The following is a 22,637-nucleotide window of genomic DNA, read 5'->3' as shown; positions in this document are numbered from 1 at the left end:
GTGTTCTGCCATGGCCACCTGCCAATAACCTGATTGCAAATCTAAGGAACTGAACCAGGTGGCCCCGTCTAGAGACTCTAAGATGTCATGAATGATGGGCATAGGGTAGGCATCAGGTAAGGTTTTGGCATTTACCCGTCTGTAGTCCACACAAAACCTATAAGATCCATCAGGTTTTTTTACTAAGACCACAGGTGATGACCAGGCTGACTGTGATGGTTCTATTATGCCTTCCTTTAACATCTTGGCCACCTGCTCTTCAATAATTTGCTTTTTCATAGAGGAGACCCTATATGCCCTAGTTCTTACCGGCACCTCATCTTGTAAGAAAATGGTGTGTTTTTCCATCGTGGTCTTCCCCAGAACCCCAGAAGTAACAGCTGGCCAATCCTCCTTAAGCTGTTGTAGCTCTGCCGGGCCATCGGTGTCCTTACAGACTGGAGTTATTGATGTAGATAACTCTGCCCAGCATGGAGGCATCTCCCCTGGTTGTGGGGCATAATACAGATTAACCTGGGTAGGGGCTGTAGAGGCGTTTGTGCCTTCCCAATGCCTTTTAGCTTCTTGGCTAGAGAGAAATGAATAATACTCATATCCATGCTCTGTTCTCAACCCATACCTATTCCTAGCCAGGTCAAGAACTGCCCCAGTCTGAAAAAGAAAATCTAGGCCTAGAATCAATTGAAAAGCAAGATGACGGTCCTCCATGACATGGACTTCAACAGTCCATTGCCTACCATGCCAACTTATGCCTAAAGTCTTCCTACCTAGAGCTGGGTGAGCAGTGCCATCCGCCATCACGAACTTTGGTCTCCCGGCAGGTTGCAACGGCTCCTCAGCATGAGTAAGCTGCCGCCACCAGCTTTCCCGCATAAGTGTGAAGGTGCTGCCGGTGTCCACTACAGCAACTCCATCCACCTCTCTGATGGAGACAGGAGTGAGCAATAAACTAGGTTCCTGTGTTGGTCTAGGTTGTACCACGGCAACCCCCACAGTTCCTTTTTGCACCCCCTTTTTCTCTACCGTTCTCCTTGATGGCTTTTCTGAGTTAGCTTGGACTCTCTGCCAATACTCCCTCGCCCCCGAGCAGTCCTTCTCCACCATAGAGCCTATTCTCACCAGCTGAGCGACAGTGGAGACCGTTCCCCGAAGACATCCAGCAACTCTGGGGTTAATATTATTGAGAATGCGCCGCACAATGTCTTCCTCAGACATGTCTCTTTTCCACTTCAGGCATAGGGCCTGATAATCATATGCAAAGTCTCTGAGGCATTGATCAGGATGTTGCACCATAGACCGTAACTTCTCTTCTACCTCGCTCATATAATCAGTAGGGAGGAAAGCGGCAGCGAAAGCATCCTTAAAGGACCCCCAGTCGTACAGCTGACTTTTCATGGCCTTCCACCAGCTGAGGGCAGGTCCCTTTAACACGACGGACAGGGTCCCCATCAGCTCCTGATTTGATAGAGGGCGCAGCTCCAGGTAATTCTCACACTGCTCGATGAAGTTAATGACCTCCGAGGACTCACTGCTAGTGCCGAAGGTTGGAAAGTCTAGGCAAACAGGAGGTTTGGAATAATATGAGGCAGCTCCCAATTGACTAGGGGAAAGCGCATGGCCGGGGGTGGAGACAGCTATGGGACTGAACTCAGTGGAGATGGCAACGGACCTCTGAGCTATCGGTGGGCTAGCGGTTCTTAGCTTTTTTAACTTCCCATTCCATTGCTCATCTCTGCGTAATAAACAATTCACCATGTCTCTTTCTAGCTTCTCTACACTGGCGATAAGGGCTTTTTCCAGTTTAGCAAAGCTAGCGTCGACATAGTCCCTGAAACTGCTCTCACGGTTAAGTGAACTAGTGAGGGAATCTCTAAAATCTGCCTCCAATTTATTTAGCTGGTCTTGCAAAGGGCCCCCCAGGCTGTCTGCTGCCCCAAACTCGGTTTGAGTAAACTTTTGTTCTATCTCAGAATCTATTTCCCCTCCTGTCACAATCATTTCAGCATCCTCATCAGTATTAGCGTCAACCAGCACATTGTTAGTTTGTTTTACCATCCCCCCTCCCCCTGCAACATTATCATCATCTGCATCATCATCACATTCATCATTCAAATACAAAGAACCCAATAAAGACGTGAGGTCCCCAGTCGAAGATACTCTATGTCTTCTTGTGACAAAAGGCCCTGCAGTGAAACCTGGGTCACATGCCCCTGTCTCTATATCAGATGCAGTCCTATGAGTGTTAGACCCCTCCATAGTTAACAATTTTCTGTGGCACAAACAAAATCAGAGTACAAAAAAAACGAGCTATACATTTGAGCCTGTCCCCGTACGGGCCACCATATGTAACAACCTCCCAAAATCAATAAAAGTTTTGTTACCTTTAAGCAGGGTTATCAGGCTCTCCCGTACTATACTCTCTTTCTACTTTGTCATTGCATAAACCACAGACCCATTAGAGGGATGTTTTCTGCTGTATTCATTCAAAAATCATATTTCCATCACAACACAAATAACCCCACAACCCGACCCATATTTACAAATAATTGTCCGCTCCGTCCTAAACCAAATGTCCACTGGCAAACAGACAGATAAACAAAGTCACTCCAGCCCCGCTCCACGCGGGTGTTCCTCTCCACCAGCGTGTCCGGGGTTCAACAAACGAAAATAGAAAAATAGAGGAAAGAGTCCGCCGTCAGGGTCCATAACAAAGGAATCCTCTCACCCGTTACGGTCCGTAGTATTCCTTAATTTACTCACGGGTCCCTCATAGTCTCCCCGTTTCCTCGTCGTCTCCGACGCCGCTCCACGCGCCCCTCTCTCGCTTCCTCTTCTTCCTTTTTCAGCCTATCCGCTGACCGCAAAGAAAAAGAAAAAAATCGTTCCATCCCCCTGCCGTCCTTTCACACGCCGTGCCCCTCAATACAGAACATCAAACACAAAACATCCCCTGGCCTTAATCGGCCCTTCCCAATATACAGCAGATCTTTTATATGGCAATACCCCCCTGAAAACAACATCAAAAACATAATGCATATGTGGCACTGCTACAATCTGCCTCGCCATGATTGTTGTCACCTGTGTCTTGTTAACCCTTCTGTGTTTAATATTTGTGTTCCTCCGTTTTGTCTGTGTCAGTTGTTTCTGTGTCTGTTCCTCCTTTTACTCCTGTGTCACCCATGTTCCCAGTGTTTGCTGAGTGCCTGTATACTGCTGCTGCAATAGTGAAATTTCCCAGCTTGGAATGAATAAAGTACTTCTATTCTATTATATTCTATTCTATTTCCTGTGTTGTGTGGTTGGTTAACACTTTGTTCCTTCACCTTTTGTAAGTGTTAGCTTTTACATCTTTTTTTTGGGACTTCATCTGGGACTTCATGTTAGGAGTTTTTGGCTTATTTTTCATTTTTCATTGAATGTCACTTTTTGTTTGGGCTTTTTGCCATTTTTTTATTTAGTCCTGATTTGGGTAAGCAATCCATACAGTTCCAGGTTTAGATTTGTATTTATTTATATTTTTTTACAGCGTTCCAGATAATTACTATATATAAAAGATGTCTAAAAGTCACAGTCGAATGTTGGAAGCCCCTCTTTCAATTCTGTGGGTATTTTATTGTGTAAAAAAATCACCCGATCATAATATTTGCCAAGTAAAATTTCAGATAAACACCAACATATATGATTTCTTTTTCTTTCTTTTTTAACCATACTATTATGTATATATCAAAAGTAAAGCCATAAGACTTTCAGCAGCCCTTTACTACTTCCATGTGACGTACGAAGCTGAGCCTTGGCCAGGTGCTGCTAATCATCAGTCCTTGAATTGCTAAATTGATATAATTGTATTTGGTTGGTCTTAATGTTCACCTTGTAAAATCCAAACACTTCAGCAGAAACGCTTCATAAACACGATCGAGCACGGCAGTTGATTGCTGATGATTTAAGGCCTGTACATCTGTGACATCATTCTTTTCTCACAATGCTCGTTTGGCAGTTCTCACAATTTGTTCTCAACACGTCATCTGAACAGAATTTGTTTCTCATCTAATCTAATCTAATACAATCAAATAATTTTGTGTTGTTGTTACATTGCTTGTTGCCACATTGTGTTGCATTTAATGAGTAGAGGTCACATTCTATAGTTATGGGTGCGCACCCTGTGTACAAGTTTAGTCACAGGTCACAATTTAATTTTCCATTACACTATCTCTGGAGGGTAGATTGAAAATAAATATGGGCAGTAATTAACAGTTACTGCTGCTGTGTCACATTCAATATAAATCCAGCTGTCAGTCAGATGATGCTGACCTGCTGAACACAGATCTGTCTGATATCAGGCTAGAAGGATGAGTGCAAGCTTTTACCTCGTGTGTATAAACACAGACAAAAAGATTAGCCCACCTTTAAAAATGTCGCTATTGTTTGCCATGTTTTGTTGTAATAGAGGAAATAAATGGATTATTAGCAGCAGAACTGCTGTATCCTCACTCCTAAATGTGGGATACTGAGGACACTGAGGCAAAAGAGCCAATACTATAGAGACACTAGATGATGCAGAGAGGTGTTTTTTCATTTGAGTAATGAGAGTTTGAGCAGATATTTCATTTTTCTGGCTGACTAACTAGACCAGGCCAGCCGCTCCTACTGTGAAGTCATGGTTCTCTTTGAGAGGAACTGTTAACCTTTGTTCCCTGGAATCTCTGAGCGGCTGAGGATAGGAGCAGTGTCAGAGAGGCTGCTGTAGTGTGAGAGCTGTAGTGATGCATTAGCCTGTTCTGGAGAGGAGAGACGGGCTGCGGAGCAAAGCTCTCAATTTACTGCTCAATCTTCATCTCTGAGCAACAAATGATTACAGGCTTTAGCTTGAGACCGGGGATGATGTTACAGTGACAAAAGAGCAGCTTATGATACAGCTTGTATGTTTGTGCATTCATTCTTGTGTCTGCGTATCACCTCTCATATCTCTATCAGTCATCATTAAAAGCTCCTTCCTGTGGGAATTTGCCTCAGAAAGCAGCGCTGTATTGTGGGAATTGGTGCCATCGGTTTTGATGTAGGTCACATCATCACAGTCAGATATCAGGAGTCAGAGGAGGCTTTTCCCTGGAGGGCTGCAGCAGTCATTACCACTCTGCTCACTTCAGCTCTATCCCAGTAATAACAAGGCCATTGCTGCGACTTTGAACTGGCCAGACCTCCATTTTGTACCTAAATATTGTTAAGCGTGTCACTACCGATCGTCCTTCAACTGTGTAAAGACTCAGTGTTCTTTGTTTAGGCTTGTCTATCTTTAAGGTTGGTCAATGGTGCAACAAATTGGATTTTTGATGTTGGTTTATTTTGTGTAGTTTCTAGTTTGTCCTGTTGTTGAATTTTGAATTTCTTCTATTTTGGTACAAACAGGTACACACCAACAGTACACTCAAGGATAAAATGTATTTAGTGGTCAGAGAATAAGGGCATAGTCAGTAGTACAGACCATTTACAGTGTATTATAGGAGTCTGGACAGATACAGACACCTACCTGCAAAGAAATAACTCTCCTTGAACATTTTTCATCAAACACTGACATAAAGCGGTTGTATAGTGAAGGCCTTTCCTTTATACTAGTCTTGTCCTCTTTTTTTACAGATATCTGATATTAGGCTGTATCTCTAACTGCAGTGGTTAAAAACTCTATGAAGTTTTATGGTTGCAGTTGTGTGTGCAAGCTCAAATACATCAGCAAACTGTGGGCTCAGGGCTCAGAGCTGAATAATGTAAACCTATGCAGAGGTTTCAAAAACTGCAGTTCTTTTCATGGCCTCTGGGGGCTGGCTCCAAAAGCGTCAATACCCATAGGCTGCAGTGTTAAAATGTCAAACATTACAGCAGGAGTAACCTATGAGAATGTTTATCTCACTACACATCAGACTAGCTGTATGCTTATTATTAAATTCAGTTCATCATTGACTCTCTGCTTTGGTTTTCATCAGGCTTCTGTTCATTTCTTTTATGATTGTTGATGTAAACGCTTTTGTTTCTGGTTTGTTTTCCATTGCAACATGTAGTGGTTGTGATGGCATATTAATATTTAAAGCTTAGATTTAGTCATAGTTTTGTTGATTTGTTGTTTGTATTGCACACATGATGCATTCAAGGACAATATAGACAATACAATCTGTTTTTATTGCATGTATACAGTTTTGGCATGTAAGGACCTAGACATTGTTGGGTGAAATTTATTCAGCATGGTGTTAACATGCAGTGTGTTCAGATATATAAGTATTCATGTTTATATGTGTTTATCGCTTAATAATGTGATTTTCATAAGTGTTTATGTGTTAGGAAATTTTATAGAAAATCAAAGTAATTTGCGGATACTGAATGTATTAAGAAGTAATTTCATAGTATGTCGTATAACTTTGTTTTCTGCAGTTCAGGCTGTGGCAGATGAGGTCAGTTGTTTTTCTGCTCTCTGGAGAGAGCTCCGGTTGGTACGAGATGGTCATAAATTCAGACTAAGGACAGCAGCACCTTTGACCTGATAAAAGCCAGATTCTAAAGGAATGTGTTTTTCTCCTGAGTACCCAGTTTATGGTCACCCCCAGATTGGACTCACAACCTATGAGATTTAAGGAATTGAAGTTTTACCTTATTTGGCAGTAAACACTAATGGTCTAGTTGCTGTATGACCCATGGTCTGCAGGGGGGCGGTAGATGCCCCTGTGGGCCGGCAGGCAGGAACGCCCATGGGGTATATCAATGTGTGAATTTCATGTCCAGTGGTTGTTGCGTTGTTCGTTGTTGCTGTGTGGTTGTTTGTTCTTGTTGGTTGTCCTGTTCTTGTGTTGTTCTTGTTTGGTTCTTTGTGTGCAACAACCCAGAGCTCTGCGACTCAGAATGTGCCTCATTGTTTAATAAATTATAATTTTGAGACCAGAATTTATCCACTCCTTCCTTACAAACTAATTCAGGGGGTGATCAGAAGGAAACAAGGGGATTTTCACCCCGACAATATACATGTCCATGTCATGATTTCATTAAACCAATCAGTGAAAAGAATAACAAAGAAGACAAGGATGAAAGAATTTCATGGATTTTGTCACATTTGTCATTCTTTTCAGCAGCACTGTCATTGCACGAAGCTGTGTCAGTTTATATTCCCCATCTCACTTACAGCAGGCGCACAGACCTTCACTGGTGGTCGTATCTCATATGTCATTCATTTCATATTGAATTTTCCCCTCATTTATCAATGACCACTTTAAAATTGGTTGTTGTGTTAAGAGTAAGGGCAGGTGTCTCTGACCTGTGGCTGCCTGCTGTAGCAGGTCGGTGTTGTGGCCCTTTTGGTGATCTCTCCGTTTCATCTGTTCACTCCTCTTCAGCGTTTCACGGGAAAACATGTCTGACTTAAGCTGCTATTGCGTGAACAGCCAGTGACATTTTTATTACAAGGAACTGTCAACAAGTGGAGTGAAGGGAGGCAGCAGGAGTAAAAACACGCTGCAAGTGACACAAGGTTACATACACAAGATCATATAATGAGTTCAGTGATCATTCACAGTGATAAAGGGTTGGATCCTTGGGAATGCATCTGAAGCCTTTTTTTACCTCTTCATCACTTCAAGGTTGAGTTTGGAGAGCTCAAATCCCTCTTGCAGTTTGAAATATAAATGGTGTTAAGTATGCGTGTGTGTGTGCTGGAAGGTCACTTGCAGCCTTAGGCCAGGGCCTGCAGGGCTAACCATTTAAATAAGCAGCTATGATGAGCTAGTGAATGTTTAAGATTTGAGTTATGTCTACTCAGAATTGTCAGGAGAACGGTAAAGCTCTAAAGCGAGAAGAGAATACTCAAAGCTATCTGACATATAGGTAGCATCAGCTTTAGTATCTGTCTATTTAATTATTTAAGGCATTATTATAATATTATATATATTATAATTATATGGGCTTTATGATGTTTGCTTAGTTCAAAGATATTTGCAGAATTGCCCTGGAAATCCAATCACAACCCGACACCCAGCTCGAATGATTGATGTTGGGATGACTGATTCTTTGTACAGGATAGAAGAAGAATTATGTTACATTCCATCATACTAACAGAGCCCTGAAACTTGGAAATGCATTACCTTATTAGCATGTATGGCTGATAGAAGATGGACAAATCCCACCTCCTCCATGTTAAGGGCAGATACACTGAAGCAACTAAAAAGTAGGTCCTTGAATACATTATCCCAGAGATGAAATATGTCTTATTAGCTAGTTTTATCACACTAATCTGTGTCCAGTTGTTTGTTTTTTTTTAATATATTCATATTTTATTAGTTATGGTTGGCAAGAAAGCAGGAGGTAACATCATGGTCAGCAGCCAATGAAGCAGCAAAGCTACTGGATTGAGGTGAGCACCTCTTAGCCTCAACTGCACTGAACTGACTCTGGTTCCAAGATGGCATCTTTCCAACATGCTAGCAGCCAGAAGTGAGATAATATGCTCTCGCCTTTGTTTTTGTTATACAGTTATTGCTATGGCTATGTTTTCTAGAATACTCACAAATATTTACCGGTGTGATGACATCAATATCGCTGCTGCACTATGCACTGACTCACGACAACAGCCAGTTTGCACACTTATCGTTTTTTACATTGTAAAAAAAATGGCTTCTGGAAAGACTTGAGCCATTTGGATTCAGCAGAGGCAGCAGAGATTCCCTCACACAGGAGCCCTGCTCTGAAGTAAACCCCCCTAACCTCACATTATGAGCTTAAAACAAACCGAGGCTCATGCTCAGTAGTTACACTTTCAATTTGTACTAGAGACATAGATTTAATGAAAAGGTTAATAAAAGAGTCAACAGCGATATGATGAGGGAGCTGTTCCGCTTAATGAAAGCTGTTTGATGGTCTTGTAATTTCAACTCATTTTGGTTTCATCAAGCTCTTTAATGTAGAATAAAATCTTCATTATTGTAATAAATTTGCAGGAAGTCATTGTTGGCCTCCACTCATGACACATTGTGTAAGGATTCACAAGTATAATGAAAGCAGACAGTTTCAAGGCGGCTGGTATTGTGGGATAGAATCAAGAAGATCTGCACCCTTAGAGAAGTGTAGGAACAAAGATTCGGGAACAATCAGCAGCTAGATCGAAAGTTCTCAAATTGACAGTTGGTCCCTATGGACCTCCATGTTAAAATGCCAGACTTTATAGCATAAACAAACACGTTTAAAGCATGGTACAAAAGCAGAAAACTATAGAAGCTAGTTTACTGTGAGGCCTTAATTGCATCCCCAGGATGTGTGTATTATTAAATCCAGCACATCAGCACGGTTAACTCAATATGAGCCAGACCACAGCCTTAGACATTAAGACTGGAAGTGATCACCTGTCTGAGTAGATAAAGATTACAGAACCAGCGCTATGTTATTTTATTTTATTTTATTTTATTTTATTTTATCTTATGAACTTTGAATTCATATAGGTCCTGTATTGTCTCTTATTCACCCTTTTGACTCTGTAGGGATCTGTACGATGAGCGTCCCTGCTGTTGTGCACAGTCTCCTGAGAGTCCTCATGTTGTTACTGCACACAGTGCCAATCGTGTTCTTCACTCAGAGCTGTAAAACATTCATTAAATCAGTGTGTAAGTATAGATCAGTTACCAGCTCAGCGAAACATACAGCTGAACATGAAACAGTCAGCCTGGGAGTGACAGTAAAAAGCAGACTGTAAGGCTGATCATGTTGATGTTAACGCTGCACAGTGATGAAGAGGAAGTAGAAAAACAGCTCCTTGCTTTGATTGCTAATTTAGGACAGGCGGATCCTCTATAACAGACAGCTGAGGAGTACTGTACACAAATTAAATCCTATAGACTTTTATGAAAAGGTGTTTTCTGTGATTTGCAAACATGTGATTGTAATATTATTATTAGATTATTTTGATATTTCAAATAATGGCATTATTTGCTAACTTTTTAGCAGAATTAAAAATACGTATGGGCATTATGTAATGTTTTGTTGTTGGTTGTGCAGGGATGTGCTACCAGGCGCTGCAGAGGAGGATGTTCTCAGCACCTTGGCTGCAGCTTCACAGCAGGCTGCCTTTCCGCACAGCAGCAGCTCTTATGATTACCAGCCTCCTCCTAGCGCTGGGAGTTAAAGGACTCGCACTGTGCCGGTCTCCAATCCTAAAACAAGATCTGGATCAAGGAGCCAAACAAGGCTGCAGAGGAAGACGCTGGCTCCCGGAGAACAGAGATAGATGCATGAACAACAAAGACATTCCTGCAAGGTAACATGGTAACAGACGATAAATCTGAGCAGTAACACCTGATCAGGTTAGAACCTGGCTTGACCTCACAGCCACAGAGGTCTGCTGATTCCTGTGACTCTATCCAGCACCCTGCTGGCACTGCTGTGTGATCCACAACAGGTTCAGATCGAAGTAACTCTATAATCATCCCAACAAATAAATGACGCAGCTTTTCTTTTCCAAGGCCCCTCTTCTACAAAAACAAGGACCAACGACCAAAACACCATTATTGATGAGAGAACTGTTGCAAGTAAGGTCCAGGCGACCTGATCTGTTCTGGCTACATGTGACACCACTCTGGTTAAATGTTTCATTTATTTAAAAACAGCCATATCGGCAATAATAATGAGCCTTTTGTTCCTTAAAGCAAAGGAAGAGCCACAAACGATCACCAACACATACGTGCCATCTTTACTTAGTTTCAAGGCTTTTTGTAGCCTCCAGGCTTTGCTTCATGTATTTTCCCAGTGTCAATATCAGTACCGGTACATGTAAATGTCAGATATCCTGACTCTCTTGGACCACTGCTTCTCTGAGGATATCCGTGGAGTCCACCTGTTTCAATTCTAAGGCAGCCATGTTGTTTTGCCAATCGATCCGAATGGAAGAGAGGAAATAAAACATGGAAGAGTAGAAACCAGTAGATGGTTATTTAATATAGTTTTGAATGAGGAACTGACTGGTGCCAGTCTTTTCGAGAGATTTTTTTTTAGTACTTTTGGTAGTTTTGGTTGTTTATTTCTCTTAACTCACAGCAAGAAGGTTCCCGGTTCTCCCAGAACAGCACTTATGTTTTCTGATCATCGTTAAATGATGCTTTTATGTATAATAAATTTGTCAGTTTCTTGCTTTTGCTAGTTTATACACATACACACTAAGTACAGTAAAATAGAAGAAATGGCTTAGAGGGTTCAAGTAATGCAGACATTTACTCATGTCTAATATTGTGCTTCTAAACAATTGAAAAGAAGAATAATTCACTTACCCTACATATATTTAATTTCTACACTCAGGAATGAGATGATAAATCCTCCTGGTGCAGAGACAGATCCCATTTTGCCACTGTGCACTTTGGAAGGTTGGCTGTGCTCAGCCAAGCATGACACCGTATATCAAACCAACCTCGTTGGACAACGCTCTGTGCTTCTTCCTTTTTTCTGGCTTTACTTACATCCTGTCCTTATCCCCTGCATTTCTGTTTTTAATTGATGTAATCCTAGCTGTTGCAATTATTTTTCTTACAGCAATTAAACAAGAGTATGTCATAATTGTTATTTATGAGAATTTGCGATATTTTTTTCCATTCTAGCAGCCAGAGACAGTCATTGCGTATCTGTGGAACAGCAGGTGTTATTGCATGTAAGGAGGCACTGTAAGTGTAGTAATATAAACTATATATTAATTATTCAAAAAAAATCTGTGTGATTCTAGTCCTCACACGCCTCTGTAAACACATGAGTACACACATGAAATATACACATATTCCCAAGGAGACATTCGCACACATTCATATTCAGGACAGGAGGAAATGATCAGGTTGTGGAAATGTCAGAATCAATCAGCCAATCGCAGACAAGAAAAAAAACCCCTGTGGTCTGTAAGAATGGAGGAAGGAGTGTGTGTGCACATGTGTGTGCGTGTCAGTAAGAGAGGCAGAGATACAGAGAAATAATTGCCTCAGCATGGCTGTAAAAAGATTTTTCCAGAAAATCACAGATAAAGAAAGAGATTGTAATTACCAGAGTTGAAAAGAAAAAGACGGGGACTGAAAGAGAGAGAGAGAGAGAGAGAGAGAGAGAGAAGGCCTTAGTGTTGTGTGTTCTTGTTTTATAGTGCAATACTGCCCTCTGCTGGACTGAAGCTCAGCTCATGCAGATCCACCATGAACCTTTTGAACTATGTTTTACTTAAATCTAGATAGTGTATACAGTTACTTACAGTATTTTGGCTAAAGATTTATTATTGTTTGTGCATACACAAACAGGAAGTGATGCACTATTGACCCTCAATATACAATATATAGTGCTTCTGTTTTCTTTTTTTATTTATTTGTAGTAGCAAATTTACATAATTCACAGCCTGAACTGCATTTTTTTGGGCAGTGGTTACCCCTGTCGCCTCACAGCAAGAAGTTCTTTCTGTGTGGAGTTTGCACGTTCTCCCTGTGCCTGCGAGGGTTTTCTGCAGGTACTCCAGCTTCTTCCCACAGTCTAAAGACGTGCTTGTTAGGTCAATTGGTCACTCTAAATTACATGTAGGTTTGAGTGTGAGTGTGAATAAGTGTTTGTCTGCATGTTGCCCTGCAATCGACTGGTGACCTGTCCAGGGTGTACCCTGCCTCTGCACTGCAGGACAAAGCGGGTTAATGGATAATGGATGGATGTATGCTCCAGGTCAATGTGGATTTCTTTATCCGGGTCACTTTGTGCATTTGTTACCTCAGCGGCAGTACCTGTTTGCAGTGCCTTCCTCTCCTTGTGTCTTTCTGTCTTTGGTGTGGCAAAGCTGAGAATGATCAACAATCACACCTCCTGCAGTCTCACACAACTGTGGCTCATCAGCAATCAGGCTCTGCAGCAAGACAAAAAAATAACTTTGTGTAAATTTTATCATATTCTTTACAGTATGAAGTAATGCTACACTAAGTATTCTTTGTGTAAAATATTCTTCACTATTTCTGCCAACTTCCACAGAAGACTGATTTCTGCTTTTTAAAATTCAAATGACCTACCCTGGCCTGCCAGGCCCACTCCCACACGATGGGAGTCACAGCAACTGGTTTGAATCTGGGTCCTTTTTGTGTGTGGCGTTTAAACATCCTTTATGTGTCTGCGTGGGTTTTTGCTGAGTACTCCAGCTTCCTCCCATATAGCAAAGATGTAAGATGTTAGCTTCACTGGGGACTCTAAACAGCTGTTTCTCCTTGGAAAAGTACACAGCCTACACATGCCAACCTGGCATAATCCTGATGCATGACTGCCTAGTACCAATGGCTGGGTCACAGTCTGGCACAGTCCAACTTACTTAACAGTGAGTGAGTGAGTCATTTAGGCTCCTTTAAAAATCATATAATCCATATGTGTATAAAAACATACATTTGAAAGAGAATAAGGGTATGAGCCTTGGTGGAAGGATCAAATGGAATCCTTCAGAGCAAGACGCCAGGTGTGGATTAGACCATGTCTGATCAGTTGTCATTTAGTCTGTGGTTAGCACTACTGCTACTGTGTAGCCAGTTTAGCACAAAAAGGAGCCTCAGAATAGATCCGCTGTATGGATGCTGGTGAGAAGAGGTTCATTATTTATTTCTGGAGGTTTGCAGAGGATGTTACTTTGCCTCTGTCCTTGTTCTGGAATAAATAAGGACTGGCGGAGTAATAAAGGGAATTAAATGTGACACATTTTATTACCACCACTGTACCTATGGTTGCTGCTGGAGCTGGTTCAACAGGGTGGGCGAGTGGTGAACACAGATTTTTGCAGCTGTATCTGTCCCATGTTCAGATTATGTTTGGCAGATCATATCTGACACAATTAGCATAAGCATAACATGGTGTTGGATGTCAGGCAATACTTCCATATGTTCTTTTAGCATAAACCTGTGTTGTATTTGGTGGATGTATTATCAATCAAAGGTCTTTTGTATGTTTTTTTTTAAGTGGCTGAACTAAATTCCCATGAAACCCAACTACAAACTCGACATGTGGTTCCACCTAATAAAATTAAATCAATCACTGTACATACAATATTAAGAATGTTGTTAATTTATTATTTAATGATTATTTTATGGACCTCTGTTTACTGTAACCACTACACCACTATCAAAACACCTCCATTCTCTTTGACCACACTGACTTTCTTTAAATCAACCTTTATTTTGTGTATCTGAGGTCAGCGGTGACAGATACTGTAGCATCTGTGTTGTTAGTGTAAGCCTCACCTTTACACACCACGTCTTATTTTGGCAACAACTTTCAGCCACTAGTAGGTGGCTCCTTTTGCTTCCACAACACATCCAAATCTTGTGTTAATCAGTCTAAATGTTGCATCTTTACACTTCTTGATCAGAGCGTCCAGCTCTGGAACCTGAGCAGACATGGAGGGGAGACAATATTAGTGTCCTTTATTATCACTTTATATTGCAGCTGTACAACATACATTGTGTACAGTCATGCTGCTCGTCTCAAGTACTCACTGTGTACTATGATTGATTATGTAATTCATTTTTGTATTTGATTGCAAATATATATATATATTATGTTCTTATTTTTAATGTGTAACTTGTAACCTTTGGCAAAACAATTAGTTTATTATTGTGTGTGTGTGTGTGTGTGTGTGTGTGAAAGGGGAGGGCTGCTCTGTCAGCTTGTTTGAAGAAGTGTAAACACTGTCATGCATTGATGTGGTGGGTTTTTGAGGGATGCCTCAGGGCCAGACACTATAACTCTGACAACATGCAGGGCGGGCTGGCTGTCATGCACTCTGTTGGTATTGATCTTCATTTTTAATTTAGTTTGTTTTGATACACTTCATAATTTAATAGTTCAGGGTAAGGTCGGGATGCAAACAAATGATAAAACTGTATGTTGTGTTTAACTCATTATCACATATTGTTTAAGCATAAAAACACACAATACAATACTATATAACTAGATGTCTTTAAAAAAGGAGCATCTAGTGTCCTAGGGTCCTAAGACCCAGAAATGTGTTAGCATTTAAGCACTTCCTATTGAATTCCTATTGAAACCTAACAGTATAACTAATGCTGACCATGCGTTTACTGTGCTATGCAAGTATAGGCTACTGCTGCGCCCAAAAACATTTTTTGTAACCATATATAATATAAAATTCTTAATACTACTAATAATAATTATCAGTTAAAAAGTCTTCCAGAGACCCAAATTGATGTTCTACAAAGCACAGAGTAAGTAAACAGAATTAAATTCATCAGACAATCCAAATGGAATTCGTGCGCTTTTTTTTCGCTCCAAATCCAGAGGTCTTTCCTTTTTCCTGCTCTGAACCGATTCCATCCAGGTCAGACCGGAATAAAATGGAGCCTAACCATAAACACTGGTGCAGTCAACAAAGCCAGAACAGCGCCGCGTTATAAAAGACAGAAACATCCACCAGGCCGGTGGAGTCATGACGGAGAGCGGTGGGGACCTGGAGCGCCTGAGGTGAGTACACGCGTAAAAGACGCACGGGAGCGCACAGAAAGGCGATCTTTCTCCTAAAACGGATACATAACATATATTTTTTTGTTGTTTTTTAACGAAATCTATTTGCTACAGTCACTGCTAATGTAGTTTTACTACAGTTAACCCACACTGCTGCTGCGCGCACAGAAACTGATAACAATTTATTCTAACACATTGCAATAATTAAAATAGTAATAATTATATAATTAAAAGCTAATTGCTGTGTAGTTTGGTAGTTATAGAAGCACAACTTGGGTCCAATAACCCACATCATTTTTCAGTGAACGTAATCCGTCATATATATATATATATATATATATATATATATATATATATATATATATAGCATAACTGTCCATATTTGAGCCTATGATGAAAACTTGAGCCTATGATGAAAACTATTACACTTATATTATTATTATAAGCCTTAGCACCTCTTCTGCTTAATAATTTATTTAAATTTTGTATGAAATTGTGGGTAAAGCCACCAAGTGTGCAGCCTTGATTGCTACAGATACCACAGTGAATACTGAAGTTATGGAGAAAGTTAATATGAATAATAAAATATATGAATGAAGCATTTGTGTGTGTGTGTGCATGCGAACTGACAGAGCCACTCCGTCACAACACTATTGTAGTGAAAACGTAGGAAGGAGTTTGAGTACAAACAGCTGAAATAGTGTGACAGCAGCTTTGTTTGTGTGCATGCACTTGAAGAGTAAAAAGAGGCCCACACTGTTATTGTATGAAATTCTTGGATGAGATGGCATGATGTTGTTCCCAGATAAATCAGAGGGACAAAGGAACCTCTGTCATCGTCTGTCAAATGAGTCAGAGTTTCTCCATGTTGGTCACACTGTGAGGGAGCTGTAGGCATTCCTTCATTAATTCGGGTGCCTTCACATATTTATTCATGTATTTATGTGGATATATATGTATTTGGATTAATAGGTTTGTCTGGTTGGTATGGGTTTATAGTGGTTGTCGACCACCATCCCTCCCACTCCCCTCTCTTCTCTCTCTCTCTCTCTCTCTCAGGTGTTGTGAGATCAGCATAGTCATGGAGGTGCAACCATGAGTGTGCTGATGAGGCCCTGATGGAGGTCTGATGTGAATGATCAGCCATAGGGGGATGATCAGAAAGGGGGGAGGATATATAGCAAATTCTATGCTGTCTGTATTTTGTAATGTGAATTTGGAGAAGTAAGCAAAAGAAACTGAGCTCTGCATCAACTTGTCTTCTGTGCCTGGTGTTTCTCTGGAGGAGGACTCAGTGGCAACTGTCATCCAACAGGTTGATTTACACCTCTCAACCTTACACTTGGTGTCAGGAGTGGGATGTGACACTGCTACTCTGAGTAAAACACCATCAAGGAGAAACATGGGGCGATGGGCTAGTGGAGAGCATGGAGATTGTAGCTACACCTTTTGTGGAAGATGAGGAGGATGTGGAGTGTGAGTTGAGTTTTACACCTGCAAGTCCCTCTTCTGCCCTCACTCAGCAGCATGAGCTGCAGGCCATTATTCCACCTTACATCTTCCAGGAGAAATCAGTGAACACAAATCTTATGAATCAGTGCTGAGGAGATTGATGTCATGCTAAGGTTGGGTGTGATTGAGCCCTCTACTAGTGAGTGGAGTAACCCTGTGGTGCTGGTTATTAAAAAAGGTGGAAGCATTTGTTTCTGCACCGACTTCAGGAAGGTAAATGCACAATCTGACTTAATGCCTGTCCATTACCGAGGCTGGATGATCTCATTGAATGTGTTGGTCAAGCAAAACTTATCAGCACACTTGGTCCTTATAAGGGCTACTGGCAGGTGCCGCTTACTGATAAAGCAAAGCCTCCATAGTGCACCTGCAACATATAGAGGATCTTGTCAGGTATGGAAACATTCTGTGCAGCTTACCTTGACGATATTGTCATTTACAGTAACTCTTGTCAGGAGCACCTGATCCATCTCATGGAGGTCCTACAAGGCATTAAGCAAGCTGGTTTGACTGTCAACCATCAAAAGTGTGCTCTGGGTAAAGAGGAGCTACAGTATTTTGGTCATATCTTGGGTGGGGTTATCAACCAGTGAGAGGTAATTAGTAATAAGGTGGAGGTAATTAGAATGCAGGAGAGACCAGCCACTCGGGGGGAAGTGAAATCCTTCTTGGGCCTGGTGGACTGGTATGGGTGGTTCATCTGTAACTTCTCTTCTCAAGCTGCACCACTGTCTAATCTCACTAGCACGGCCAAGGCAGAGTTTGTTTGGGGGACGAACAGAAGAGGGCATTCCAGAATTTTCAAGAGGCAATGTGTAAGAAGCCAGTACTGGAGAGCCCAAACTTGCATGCATTGGCGGTGTGCTTCAACAAGGAGAAGGAGAGGAGAGGAGTCCAGTGGCCTACATCAGCAGGAAGCTGTTTCCCCGGGAGACTCTGTATTCAGTCATGGAGTTGGAGTGTTTGGCCATTAAGTGGACAATTGACTCGTTCAAGTACTACCTGCTGGGAAGAGGTTTGACCCTTGAGACATACCACAGGGCTCAGTGGCTGGAGTCAACAAAGGACACCAACAGCCTTCTTGTCCCACAGTGATGCCTGCAAGCCTTCCGAAGGACGAAGGAAAGAGTAATGTGAGAGCTGCAGGCATTCCTTCATTAATTCAGTTGTCTTCACACATTTATGTATTTATTTATATGGATATATTTGTATTTGGATTAACAGCTTGTTGGGTTGGTATGGTTTATTGTGGTTGTTCCTGACCTTCCTCTCTCTCTCCTCTCTCTCTCCTCTTTTTCTGTCAGGTGTTGTGAGAGCGCACCATGGAGGCCCATGACTGTGCTAATGAGTCCCTGATAGAGTCTGGTGTGGATGAGAGAGGAGGCTGGAAGGGGGTTATTTGTTTCTCTCTCATGGGTTAGTTGTTATTCTGTTTATTGTGTATGTAGATTGGTTTGGTGGAATTGGAATGTTTTGTGTGTATTGGGTTGTGGTTACCCTTCTCCCCCTTTGGTTGTGATGGAAGTCAGTCTCTATTTTGTAATGTGAATTTAAAGAAATTAGTAAAAGAAACTAAGCTCTACATCAACTTGTCTTCTTGCCTGGTGTTTCTCTCAGTGGACTCAATGGCCGCCATCATCCAACAGCTTGATTTACACCTCTTTATTTTAGGCTGGATTGAATCATTAGGGGAAGATACTTCTTTAATTCTGCATTGTGTAGTTAGTTGTGATGACTTGTTGAGTGTTCCTACCATTTCTGTGTGTAATTTCCAGTCACATTGTTTGTTTAGACAGATCAATCAGATCTTTTATATTTGGGAGGGAAAAAAAGTCAACAGTGCACAGTGGGTAAACCGACCACCTCATCCACAGGAGGTCTGAAGCATTGGGGCCCATTAACTGGACCTTTGTTAGCTGACTGCATGCACCACCCGTATTCTAGTTAGAGTCTAGTTTAAAAACATCATTCTACAACATGCATTTATTTTAAATTAGGCTACAAGAGAATAGGTTTGAAGTGTACTTGTTGGCTCATAGCCTTTTGTAGAGTGAATTGTTGTGTTTACTGTGTGACAGCTGCACTTTTTTTGAGACTTGGATAAATATTTTAAACATTAGTCATTTCACTAATTTGTTTTTTATCATTATTTTTTTTGACAGCCCTCTCTGAAAACAAATTGTGTCTTTCAGGTGCAGCACTCCCAGTATAACGTGATTATATCAATATATCAAAAGTAAATATAACCATATAACCATAACTTGAACTAATAAGATATTTGAACCCAGTGTTCATGGTGCCCACCTGTGGTTGTATTTATATAGCGCAATTCAAATCTGGAATCAGGAATTATCAGCATGGTGGAAGAAAATATGGGAGACAAATTTGTTGCTTAAAAAAATGGCCTCCAAGGATTTCCCTCAAGTCTTTCCATCCCCCTCTCATCCTTTCCAGGAGGTGTTGCTTTCCCATCTGCCCACCACGCTGTCAGCTCCAGCCTCCATCCTGCTTCACTCCAGACACAGTCATGACCGCCTTCAAGGGGATCTGGACTCAGGAATTCTGGCGCTGTGTTGGGGCCGAGTTCTTCTCCATGCTGATCTTTGTCCTGCTAGGCCTCGGCTCAACCATCAACTGGGCTGCCGTGGAAGAGGACCCCTGCCCCCCTGACTTGGTACTCATCTCGCTCTGCTTCGGCCTGAGCATCTCCACCATGGTGCAGTGCTTTGGACACAGTGCTCATATCAACCCAGCGGTCACAGCAGCCATGGTGGTGACCAGGAAGCTCAGTCTGGCTAAAGCAGTCTTCTACCTTCTTGCCCAGTGTGTGGGAGCCATAGTGGGGGCTGCCATCTTATATGGCATCACTCCAGCCTCTGTTAGGGGTGGCTTGGGGGTCACTCAGGTGAGAGCTGTAGCACTTTTCAGAGATAAATTTGACTCATCTGCCCATTACAAGGAGTGAAATAATTGCTCATTTTTTACACAGGTTAATGCAAACATATCCGTAGGAAATGCCCTAGTTGTAGAACTCTTCATCACCTTTCAGCTGGTCTTCACTGTGTTCGCTACCTGTGATCACAAACGGAAAGACCTGAAGGGGTCGTCTGCTTTGGCCATCGGTCTGTCTGTGTGTATTGGTCACCTGTTTGCTGTAAGTACACCAAACACATGTTGGCAGATTATTAGAAACAGATAGAAACTATAGACCATTTCATTTCATCACAGCCACATTATCCTAAAAACAATACCAAACATTAAACGTTTGTACAATGACAGCATGCTTCCAAAAAACTACAGTTAGGGAGAAATTGATGTGAACCCCTGCTGAAATGATCAGTCTATAATTTCCATAGGTTCATTTAAGTTCAGTGAGAGACAGAACAAGGCCACAAGGTTTGCACACATCTCAGGCAGCATTCCTCCTCCTCCAAACACAGCGAGGTGAGGTAATGCCAAAGAGCTGGATTTTGGTCTCATCTGACCACAACACTTTCAGCCGGTCCTCCTCTGAATCATTCAGATGTTCAGTGGCAAACTTCAAATCGGCCTGTACATGTGCTTTCTTGAGCCCCCCTGCACCTTGCAGGCAGTGCAGGATGTCAGTCCTTCATGGTGTAGTGTGTTACCAATTGTTTTCTTGGTGACTGTGGTCCCAGCTGCCTTGAGATCATTGACCAGTTCCTCCCGAGTAGTTCCTCACCATTCTCATTTTTATTGAAACTCCACGAGGTGAGATCTGGCATGGAGCTGCAGACCGAGGAAGACTGGTAGTTATTTTATGTTTCTTCCATTAATAATGAATAATAATAATCATAATAATTAATAATCACACCAACTCTTCTCAGCCAGCTGCTTGGCGATGGTCTTGTAGTCCATTCTAGCCTTGTGTAGGTCCACAGTCTTGTCCCTGATCCTTGGAAAGCTTGATTGATATCTTCTGTGGACAGGTGTCTTTTATACAGGTAAGGAGCTGAGAGGGCTCCCAGTGTCAGCTCCTTACCTGAATGAAACACCTGGGAGCAGAAATCTCTTCTGATTGATAGGAGATCAAATACTTATTTCATTCATGAAAATGTGAATTAATTTACAGCTTTTTTGAAATGCATTTTTCTATATTCATTTGTTATTATACCATTGAAATTATAGACTGGTCATTTCTTTGTTGGTGGGCAAACTTACAGAAATCAAAATCATTGTTTCACTAACTGTATAACTTTAACTGATGTTTGGACACTAGGTTTCAATTAACATACAATATGCGGTCATGTGACAAAAAATCAGTAAGCTATAGAAAATTGCAAGATTTTTGCAGTCAATGTGTATTAGAGGCTCATTTTCTACTTCACCTGTGGAATGAGAAATGATTTTTTGATTTCTGTCATTTGAACTGTTATGCTCCACAAATACATGTTTGTGTTTTGACTACTTGCAGCCATGATTGTGCCACAGTGGTTTGATCATAATGTTGTGTTATTGTTCCCTCAGATCCCCTACACTGGAGCCAGCATGAACCCCGCTCGATCCTTCGGCCCAGCCGTAGTCACATGGTGCTGGGAAAACCACTGGGTAATACATTTAAAGCAGATTAAATCACACAGTTCAGTAACATGTTTTTTGTGCGAGAGTCTATTGTCAACTTTTGCTTTGGCAAGTTTTCCCCCCCAAAACAAATGAGCTGTCTGCAGTAATGAGTGCAGAACCTTTGAAATGACTGCACGCCTGCTGTGCTGTGATTCTGATGTCTCACAAGTATTGTGTGTCTTTGTGTGTCTCTGAGCTTTGATGTCATTTCTTGTTGCGATTTTGATTGTTGTGGTCTCCTGTCCTTTGTGGAGCTTTGATATAATTTCTGCTTTTCACCATTTTCAATCACTTTCTCTGCCCCCACATTTCTATCTGGGTGAATATATTTGGTGATTAAATACACTTAAACTTTATTTTGTTTTTATACTTCTGCTGTTTATTATGGAGGTCTATGGGGATTAATTAGCTTTTAGAGCCTCCAAGTGGCCACTGGAGGAATTGCAGTTTTGCCTTGCAGCCTTTGTGCACTCTCAGAATAACTGTGTGTTTTCTGTGTGTGTGTGCATTAGGTGTACTGGGTTGGCCCATCACTGGGTGGCACTCTAGCTGCAGCCCTTTATGAATACCTGTTTTACCCAGACCAGGAGCTAAAGAAACGTTACTCGGAGACCTTAATGAAGACCCCCTTTGCTACCACAAAACTTCGACAGAACTCCGTCACAGCTCAGGAGCCTCTCTTCACCGTCATGGATGTGGAGAGAGCTGAGCGGAGGGAGAGAGAGAGGGAGAGGGAGAGGGAGAGGGAGGTGTCAGAGGAGGTGCTGTCCTCAGTATGACTAGAAAGAAGATGTACACTGGTGTCCAGACTGCTGCTCAACAGGAGGTCCTGAAGGAGACTGTCCTCCTATAGACTGGTATGATAAGCAACGACACATTACCAAGCAAGCAAAAGGGAACATTTCAAAGATGGCACCTTCTTTGAGCAATAAAACAAACAAGCTGTGAGGTTGTTTTTATTTTTACTGGTATGGAATAAAAATAAAGGAGGCACTGCTGAAAAGTGTGTGTGTGTTTTAGGTTACAGTGTTCTTTGATATACACAGAAAGTGTCACTGCAATAA

General features: G+C 41.6%; 1 protein-coding gene across 2 annotated transcripts; it reads left to right on the top strand.

Annotated features, from left to right (window-relative positions):
* The first annotated feature begins 19,513 nt into the window (after positions 1-19,513).
* Positions 19,514-22,352, top strand: LOC114434446 (aquaporin-4-like). Of its 2 annotated transcripts, XM_028403705.1 has the most exons (5): positions 19,514-19,894; positions 19,979-20,143; positions 21,478-21,558; positions 22,086-22,277; positions 22,311-22,352. In XM_028403705.1, exons 1-5 carry the CDS (start codon positions 19,517-19,519, stop codon positions 22,350-22,352), a joined length of 858 nt encoding a protein of 285 aa, XP_028259506.1. In that variant the 5' UTR covers positions 19,514-19,516. The 2 variants fall into 2 exon arrangements, with proteins under 2 accessions (XP_028259506.1, XP_028259505.1); XM_028403704.1 differs by having other exon boundaries at positions 22,086-22,352.
* The last annotated feature ends 285 nt before the right edge of the window (positions 22,353-22,637 follow it).

Source organism: Parambassis ranga, chromosome 4 (assembly GCF_900634625.1).
Source record: "Parambassis ranga chromosome 4, fParRan2.1, whole genome shotgun sequence".
Lineage (NCBI taxonomy): Eukaryota > Metazoa > Chordata > Actinopteri > Ambassidae > Parambassis > Parambassis ranga.
Note: the sequence above shows the minus strand (reverse complement) of the source record. Positions and strands in the feature narration are given on the sequence as shown.